The sequence below is a fragment of the Perca fluviatilis genome, chromosome 16 (genome assembly GCF_010015445.1).
Source record: "Perca fluviatilis chromosome 16, GENO_Pfluv_1.0, whole genome shotgun sequence".
Taxonomy (NCBI): Eukaryota; Metazoa; Chordata; class Actinopteri; order Perciformes; family Percidae; genus Perca; species Perca fluviatilis.
In genome coordinates this window covers 31,410,715-31,420,649 of record NC_053127.1, presented here as the reverse complement: position 1 = coordinate 31,420,649, position 9,935 = coordinate 31,410,715, and the positions used below count along the sequence as shown (strand labels likewise).

Here is a 9,935-nt window from a genome sequence, read left to right as displayed (position 1 = left end):
AACTCAGCCCCAGAGTTGAGTGTGATGAATGTCTGAGCCTCTAACGGCTGCTGACTTACATTCTGCTGAACACTTCCCTTGGCTGCCCACTCTATTGCACCATATTGTTGTTAATGCCTGATACATGATTGAAGTTAGGCAATAAATAAATAATGTCGAATAAATAGAGCATTTAAAGAAAAAAAATCCTTTGCCTAAATATAATGCTATTTTACTCTCAAGAGCTGCTGTGCTGGAGGCCTGTTGCTGCACCTCAACACACACACGCACACACACACACACACACACACACACACACACACACACACACACACACACACACACACACACACACACACAGTTATACACTGGGTCGAGTGCAGGATTTGCAAATCTGTTTATTTGCCAAAAAAATTGAGAGAGATTTTTTTGTTTATTGATGTATGCTTGGCATTACTATGGAACCTACCAAGTTAGACATGATATTTCCATGTATGCAAATTTAAATAAAAAAAACCAATATTTTATTTAAGAACGAAACAAGGTTCAAATAATATATAATGTTTAGGCCCTTAGTTTGGGTTGAATAATAATAATAATAAAAGAAAAAGTGAATAAGATTCCTGCGAAAGCTGTATTGCATATATATTCTATAGAACATGTTCAGGTTGATCTTTTATAGGACGTACAACATGGGAGAGAAAAAAAAAGCAGCTTACAGCTGTAATGCCCTATTGCGTGTCAAACTATCCTGCAGGAGTGCAAAATGAAAGTCTCACCCTCAGGGGGTGTATCACAAAATACTGGCCCCTGTAGAAAGGCATTCTCTATGGGCCTCTCCCCACATCCACAGCTATTCATTCTAGCATCTTTTGGGGCCCCTTCTCACATGAGGGGCCTGGGTACTCAGTCCCCTTTCCACCCCCAGTCCGACACCCCTGCTCAACCTGGCTGGAGTCTTTGAAGCAGTCAGACTTATGGCTTTGAGAGTCTCCGGAGCTTCTGTCCTGCATGGGTCACCTCTCATTTGTGATAATGACGGATGTGCCGATGTAATGTGGGATCTCTCTGTGGCTGTCCGGCGACGAGCCCGAGCTGGGACTCTGGCTCTGGCTGTTACAGCTGTAAGAGGCCGTCTCTTTACCGTGGCAACTGTGGCCGTCTGTTATATGGCTCAGTGTGGCAAAAGCGGGGGCTTTAATTGAACCGTGTTTGCCCAAGACCTTATGGAAGTTCAAAGACATGTAAGGAGCTTGGGCTGGAAGTCCCACCCCGACCCCCATACCTATCAACATCCTCCGGTCGTCCCCAGCAGCTCTGGGCTGCAGCGGCTCCGCGGCTGCTCCGTGCTGCTGGTGCTGGGGGCCGTCGGCAGGGTGTGGATATCCTGCAGCTGGGTGGCTGTACGGAGCCTCCATCATGCACCGCCTCCTCCTCTGCTGCTCCAGCGCCATCTGCACAGGGAGAGGCTGGCCCACACTGTGCAGCGGGCCGCCCTGCTCAGGTTTACCCAGTACCAGGCCGCTGAGCAAAGGGCAGGCAAAGGCCCGGTCACCTCCGGGCCCCTCTCCACCTCTTGTGTGATGTTGGACCTCCGGGTTTAAAGGCTTACTGTCCTTGTTGGCGTGAGGGCGGGGGTGTGGACAAAGCTCAGACACCTCGCCGTGGACGAGCATGTAATGTTCGTAGGGTTCTTCCTTCAGCCTGCTGGTAGCATGTGGATTGGTGCTGCTGGGACAATCGTGGTAGAGCTCATCAGGGTACCTACGGTCAGCTGCCAGCACTGGGCCTGGGGTGGGGGGGAACAGTATTCATTAGAGGCTGAAAAGAAGGCAGCATCAGATCAGGCAGTGTGTTAATGAATAAAGATTTCTGAAGAGATACATTTTTTTCAGTGGTGGAACAAGTATTCAGATCCTTTACAAAAGTAAAAGTACTAATACCACACTGTAAAAAAATAAGTAAAAGTAAAAGTCCTGCATTGAAAATGTTACTTAAAAGTATATTAAAAGTAAAAGTACTCAATGCAGAACTCTCCTCCCATTGTAGAAAGAGTAAAGGATCCAACCAGTTGTGTGTTTAATGGTCTCATCATCTCAGCTGGACTTGTAGTCGTTATATTGTTGGCTAGTTTACTTTAGAATCAAACATCAGATTTTATAAACTACATGGGTTTTGTGTGCAGAAATCTTAATGTGTAAAGTAACTAGTAACTAAAGCTGTAACAGATGAATGTAGTGGAGTAAAAAGTACAATATTTCTCTGTGAAATGTAGCAGAGTAGAAGTAGAAAGTGGCATGAAAAGAGAAGACTCAAGTTATGTAAAAGTACCTCAACATTTGTACTTTAGTACAGTACTTGAGTGAATGAACTTAGTTACATTCCCCCACTGCATTTTTTTAATTGTGGTATGATGTTACACTAATATCCAGGTTCATGTTTTTGTCCGCCAAAACTAAAAACTATCAACTGGCGACACATTATTATTCTCTGAGATGGGGCCTTACACTGAGCCAGCATTCCACCTCTGAAATGAAGCTTTAAACACTCTCCCAAGCAGACATATCTTAAAAACCACAGGCATGCCTGTTGTGTGGACATGTGTGGACATTTCTAAAATGTGCTAAACCTTTTTAATGTGGCCAATGTGCTTCCTGTTAGCAGCAATGTTTAGTTACCAGCTTTTTGTTGTTGATGTCGTTGGTAATCCCATTTTGCAGCACTTCTCTAAACTGCTGCTACTTGTTGAACATTTCAGTATTTTATTAAAGTTGAAGTTAAAGAAGGTCTAAATTATATCCAGACCTACCTGCAACAGATCCACACTGACTCTGTACGGATATCATAGAACATACTACAGGACACTATACAAATATATTTTAGGAAAGAATATTCTCCTAATGCTAAAACGTGCACTGTAAGCTGTGAAGGATAGTGATCAGGACATCCATAAGTGAAAGTCTTTATGATAATACCATGACCTCAGAACAGAAATGACAGGTTATGTTACATATCATATTCCAAACATGAATCAACACCAGAGTCATAATAAAAGAGACTAGAGTTGACAAATGTTGATGACAGGACACAGAACAGAAGTCGAATGAAGTTTAATAAAGTTCAATTTATATATAATATTTAAAAAATATTATAATTGTCATACAGTATTATAACGAAAAGTGCAATCCCCTCAGGGGCACCAGTGGAAAGTCTCACCAAGGGCACCAAAATGATCAGAAATGGACCTGATGCGATTAATCATGTCCAATCAATCAATCAGGTTTTATGGGGGGAAAAAAAGGACATATTTCATAACAATATTAGGCTTAGACTTAATGACTTTCCAGATGACAGTTTAATCTTCTTTCCTGATTTGTATAAAGCCTTTGATACCATAGGCATAACTTAATTTTTTCTTAGCATAGAAACTTGGCTTTAGTGATGTCTTTTGTGAAACGTTTAGGACGATATATGCAAACTGTAATAGTTCTGTTAGGTCAAAAAGAGGCACATCTGCAAGAATTAATTTAGGCTGAGAAATTAGACAGAGCTGCCCTGCATCGCTATAATTATTTCTTCTATGTGCACAACTTCTTACTACACATGTTAAAAATAGTGAAATAGAAGGGAATTGAGGAATTCCTATTACCCAACTTGCTGATGACTAAGTTATTTTATTTTAAAGCAAGTCAAGTAAGTATTGCAATAGGTACTATTGATGATCTGAATCAGCTGTAAGCAGAATTGTCAAAACCCATGAAAAGCAGCTAACTTAAAGGCTCAGAACACCCACACAGGTGTTTCCAGTTAATGTGGCTGATTAGACCGCTTCCCAGGACTGTGTGGGGTGTGTATAGACTGATTGATTGACGTCTTCCTGAGGCAGCTGTTAGCTGTGTTGCACCAGTTAGGGCGGGACAAATGACAGCTTTATCATTCTTATTGGTAGATGAAGATCTGTGACCTAAAAAGTTCCCCATCTAAGCTCTGGCCTGCCTTCAACCTGAGCAGAGGTCTAATCAGCCACAACTGAAAACACCTGTGTGGGTGTTCAGAGGCTTTAACAAAATGTTGTGATCAGCGGTATCAAAAAGTATGATAAGATAGACCTTTATTAATCCACTGCACACTGTGGTGCAGCAGTTGCAGTACAAAGTAGGAAATAGTGTAAAATAGCAAAAAATTGCCGGTGCAACACAGATGTCTTCTTACTTGATGGTTTTATTTCATCTGTGTTGCACCGGCAATTTTTTGCTATTTTACACTGTTGTGTCCTGCCTTGGTTGAACTGGAATGTTGTGGTCTGCAGAAGCGCAGAGAACTTTCCCTTTTTAGGAAATAGTGTAATTGTAAAAAGTGCACATAAACAATAAAGATTGGAAATAAGGTGCAAAAACCAAATGTCCACAATGCCAGAAGTGTAAACAGGCTAACCATACAGTACGTGTCATAAATAAACTGATTTACAGTAAGGTATCAAAAGCCTTGGAGACATCTACAAAGATGGCCTTTTATGAAGTAAGTTGACAATGTTATCCACTGCATTTGTACTGTGAGCACGTCTAACTTTCTGACTGCTGTGGTTGAAGGACATTATTTTCCTCCAGCAAGGCACGTACTGTGAACCAGTGATTCTAGAATTTTAGGACAGAGGCCAGTAGTTGTTTAGGTATCACCACCTTTGTGGATCAGAGACAGAAGAGCTGTTTTCCATAATGAGGGCAACATTAAGGTAAAATGTAATAAATACAAGAAACACATACAGATTGTACAATTACCTCTTAAAGGAGAATTCCGGCCAATGTTTACGTTAATCTTGATCGCTATAACAACCCGGACTCACGGGAGTTCGTGTAAATGTCAACGTTATTCTTAATCTATTGATACGTGTTCACAGAGACGTTTTTCTCGTTTTTTACGTGTAAATGTCACGTTATTTTCTCGGGGAAAGGACGCCGGGAGGCGGCCGAAAAGGAAGCTCCATAAGCCGGGAGGCGCCGGCCAGGCGGCCCGCTGGGGACGCGCCACAATAACGGGATGGCGGCGGTTGGGTTTAGGAAAAACCTTACGGGGAAAGGGTGCCTTAAACGCCGGGAGACGTGCCACAGTAACACGCGGGACAAAACGCCACACGCAGGGACGCCATCCCCGGGAAACAAAGCGCCACACTCGGGACGCGATCCCCGTCGCCCGGGTGAAAGTCCTGTGTTGTTTGACCCATCCACCACCCCGACCATCCTCCCTACGCGGATTTTCGGCTTTTATATTACTCCCTACCATTTTCGTGCTGTGGCCACAAAATATGCTTCCCATTGAAATACATTACTTCACATTTTCGTGTTGTCCACCACGTAAAAACCGACAAAAACGTCTCCGTGAACACGTATCAATAGATTAAGAATAACGTTGACATTTACACGAACTGTCGTGAGACTGGGCTATAAATATGCAGTACTGTCAATAGAAAAAAAAACGACCCAAATTGGTGCTGGCAACACGGAGTAGCTGCAGCTAGCAGGGCGAGCTAGCTACCAGCAGGATAGAGACAGGGTAGGTGAATTTAAACAATGTCTGAGTTGAAAACGCATCTTGTTGTCACTTAAGGGCCCTGTTTATCTTGCACAGACATTTGAATTGCATTTTGTGTCTGTTAATAGGCACAAATGCACTCTAAAATATGCCCCGACAACTGTCGTTTTAGCTCATAGACATAGCTGCAGCTACTCCGTGTTGCCAGCACTGATTTGGGTCGTTTTTTTTTCTTCTATCGACAGTACTCGCATATTTATAGCGATCAAGATTAACGTGAAAAATTGCCCGGAATTCTCCTTTAATGAGGTTTAATTGTGGTTCCTTTGTTTGATAAAGAGTGTACCTGCGTATTTGTTGGGTGCTGGGGGGCTGCTGATGTTCCAGCCAACGGACCCTCTGCTGTGCAGGGAGCCGATGATCTGCTGAGCCAGCTGGGAGGACGGGCCTGAGCACGGCAGCTGGCTCTGAGCCTCCAGATGTCGGTGATTGTAGGGGTAGTGAAGGGTCAGGTTGCAAGTGGGGCCGCAGCCGGACACCTGGCCTGCTTCCGGGCTCAAGCTGGAGCTCCTCTCCCTGCATGGGGTCAGTGGGTACGGGGATCTCTCCTTCCACAGCCCCCTCTGTGGGGAGCAGCTCGAGCGGTCTGGCTGGAAGACACTAGCAGCCTGCTGCTATCCATGAACAAACACAAAACAGCATAGAGAAGGTTACCGAAAACAAAGCTACTGCTGTATATGTAGCAGCACTTCAAGATCTGAATTGCATGCTCAAGATTATATAATTTTCTTTAAAGCTATAGCACGTAGTTTCTGCCCCCACCCATGAGGAATTCTAAGTAATGACAACAAAACTGTCGGCGTGTCCACATGATACAAGCCTTCTGTGATCGCACACCCCCCACCCCTCCTCCACACAGTTGCTAGTAACCAAGGAGGACACGGAGGATTACAAAAAAACATGGTGGACTCTTCAGAAGAGGTCATTATTTCCTCTCAAAGCATCTGCGCATGTGGCCAGGTTGGATCAGTGGGTAGTGCAGGTGCACATATACTGAGAGGTTTATGCCTCGATGCAAAGGTCCAGGGCTTGAGTCCGATCTGTGCCGATTTCCTGCATGTCTTCCCTCTCTCTCTCCTGTTTCTCGCCTGTCCTGTCCATTAAAGGCGGAGAAAAAAAACAACTTCTGCGAGCGAAAGTCGCTGGACGACACTATTTTCTAAACACAGCCATACTAGAGTGCGGCTCGGCCTGCATTTTTCTGTCCGAGCCCGGCCCGCGTCCGACAGAGCAGTAACCGAACCCGGCCCGAGCCCGACAGGCATTAAGATATTTATTTTTGAGCCCGACCCGGCTCGGTTCGGGTATCCATCCTCTAAGCCATACTGAGAAATCCAGAGAGAGTTGTGTGGAGCTGATAGTCTTAATTAGCTTTGTATCAACTCATTTTGGCAATTGCTTGAATGTAACATACGTTCATTAATATATACAAATATGTTACGCACTAAAGCTTTAACATGGGGACACAAACCATTTTCCATCATAACTTTGTGAAAATATTCACCTTTTGTTCACTCAGTAAGCCAAGTGGAAGTCCCACCTCAGGATAGGGAGCAGCTCTGGGTTTGGGCTTCATCTTGACTGCTTTGTTTCGGAGTTGTTTGCGGTGGTCCTGAGTGGAAGGGAGACCGAGACCGAGCTTAGTGGCTCGACTCTGGTCTTCGGATAACTGCATCTCCTTGCATTCGATGTCACTGTGTGCAAACAGGCAGGCCCTGTGTAGCTTTGTACCGGTTTAACTGGAGGTTGTACATGGATTATTAGGAGGGCGCCTACTCACGTGAGGACGTAGTTCACACTGACGATACAGTGAGGTCTGGAGGAGCGGCTGTTGTGGACGATGGTGGCGTAGCTCTGCACCCACACCCAGCCGCCATGCTTTGATAACATGCGGTAGTACTTAGTGGTGACCTGCCCCTTCACCAGTACTACAGGGAACACAAAGATCCGGATCAAAGAGAAAAATGGTCAAATCTGACTTCAGCCCCTTAGAATCACACAGGAGGGGCCTCTTTTTTTAACAACCAGCAGTATGCATCAGTCATTCAAAGAAGAACACTTCTCAACGGACTTTAAACCTGCAATAGCTAGATGATTTAGCCACTTGGGGGCAGCAGAAACAAGCTGTGAACAAAATATTGACATATTATTTTAGTTTTATATGGTGAACTTGATAGCAAACAGATGCTTACCACACATCCAGTAGTTACGGACAGTTATTAAGAAATAAACACTAAATACAGAAACGGACACAAATACATACAAAATAGCTGTTTACGTAGTTTAAGCCCTGTGTGTGCAATATACTATGTCTCCTGTCATTTCAGATCCATCCACATCCTCCTGCCCTGCAGTAACCCCGTTTCCCACCATTCCAATCACCTGACCACCCCCACCCACCTTCTCACCGGTTTAGTCTTGCAGTATAATTGCCAGCCCATTACCCACTTTGTCTTTGCCAGATTGTTCAGTTTGCATCCACCCTATAGCGTTCAAGCCTTTTTCTGCCTGCCTGATTCTGCCTACCTGATCTTATCAGTATTTGAATTTCTTTATCAGTATTTCAGTTTCTTTCTATTTTAATTGGATTATGCATTGGAGAGTGCCCAGATTAAGCCCCTCTGAGGGTTTTTTGCATTTCTCCATCACATCTTTTATTGATTATATGTACAATAATCTGTAGTATTTGTATATGTGTAAAACCGATAAACTAAACTAAACTTAACTTAACTAAACTTAACTAAACACGGATAGTTGGTTCTCTGCTTCACCCCTTTCTGGATAAGTTTGCCTGTTCTGACTGCCTTCCTGGTTTTGACCCTTGCCTGTGTTTTTTGATTCAGGTAAATGTGAACTTTTATTGTAACCTGTCTGCCTGTCAGTCATGTTCTCTGGTTCAAGCTTGCTGTTTTTTTTCTGAGGCCATTACACTGTTGATTTGTCACTTAACTTCCACTTACCATCCCACCCAAGAGTGACTAAGGATTTTCGGGGACTCACATAAATGGTGAGCATAGCGCAGATGGAAAATGTCACAGCCGTGGACGTGGTGGTAGAGAGTCTTCTCTATCAGGTCCTGAGGCTCGAAGCCTGTCAGCTCTGCCACCCTGGCTCCAGCACACAGGAGAGAAGGCACAGGCTAACAGTCAGGGCTGGATTTGGACATCGGTTCAAGCTCAAGTGCATCATAATGTTTAGTTAACAATCCAGCAATCTACATATTTAACCCTCTGAGGTCCAAGGGCATTTTCACACATCTTCTTAAATTTACTTTTTTAGGGTATTTGCATATAATTGGTCCCATGTGTTTCATATCAAAAATGTTCACAACAAACTCAGCTTTCCGTATTGTGGCGGCCACATTTTTTCTAGAGCAATGTTTAAAGAGATAATTTGGCGCTAAAGCTATAGCGTTAATGTTGGCTTTTTGAAAGTCCTCAAATCTCTTTTGAAAACAAACCTTAACTTATGATGTGTTGTACAAATTGTTTCGGTGCTTGAAATGAGTTTACCAAAGTCTTAGGTTATATATGATTCAAATAGTAAATAAATGTCTGAAATGAAATTTTGTAATATCGCTTTTTTTCATTTGGACGCGCCGGTGTGTCTTTCGTCCTCAGAGGGTTAACAGCTACATCATTCAAAATCCTTTAACATGGTGTCTTATGCATGTGTTGTAGAAAGGGTTGTTCTGTAATTACAAATGACTATTTGTGATGGTTTTTATGATTTCACATTCCATACAGGGATCATCAAGATATCATGGCTTTTTCTATTTTTCTATCAACCCGCTCAGTCAAGCTTTCCCTCCTACCTTGTGTCCAGGAAAATGAGTTTTAAGTCCAGGCTGGCCCGGAACATGAACATGTTGCTGTGGAGTTTGATCTCGGTGATACCACTGGGGGGCAGGGAGTGACCGACTGCCACCAGGCCCACAGTCTGATAACTGGATTCATACAGCGCCATGTCCATCATGTACTGACGCACTTTCAGGTAGCCGCTGCAGTGGATCACCTGGGAAACCACAGCATGACACCAATGTCATTCATTACAAGTTTACACTTTCAAAAGGAATTCAGGGTGATGGGAAAAGTTTAAAGGGATTTTACCAAACACAAGATCTTGGTACTTTGGAAACCAAACTGCACTTTATTCGAGAGCAGACTGTGTTTTGAACTAAGGTTGCTCAGTGTTCCCTAAACTTTGCAACTACCATTATGCAACTACTGCTACCAGTTATCCCTGGGCTGTCCAGCTACTGCCATATTATCCATCCATGATCACAATCGCCAAACAAATAGAACTTTTTTATTTTATTTTATTTTTGTCGCTCAGATGCCCCAATACAATGCGGCTTCTGCCGTAGT

At 43.6% G+C, this 9,935-nt stretch overlaps 1 protein-coding gene across 1 annotated transcript in view; it reads right to left on the bottom strand.

Moving 5' to 3' along the window:
- Positions 1–365: 365 nt before the first annotated feature.
- sim2 (SIM bHLH transcription factor 2) overlaps positions 366–9,935 on the bottom strand; it is a 30,691-nt gene continuing 21,121 nt past the window's right edge. The window contains exons 6-11 of the mRNA XM_039777900.1: positions 9,383–9,582; positions 8,569–8,675; positions 7,349–7,496; positions 7,073–7,262; positions 5,855–6,182; positions 366–1,768 (exon numbers count right to left, since the gene is read on the bottom strand). Of these exons, the coding sequence (XP_039633834.1) occupies positions 996–1,768; positions 5,855–6,182; positions 7,073–7,262; positions 7,349–7,496; positions 8,569–8,675; positions 9,383–9,582 (1,746 nt within the window). The 3' untranslated portion in view covers positions 366–995. The remainder of the gene's footprint in view (positions 1,769–5,854; positions 6,183–7,072; positions 7,263–7,348; positions 7,497–8,568; positions 8,676–9,382; positions 9,583–9,935) is intronic.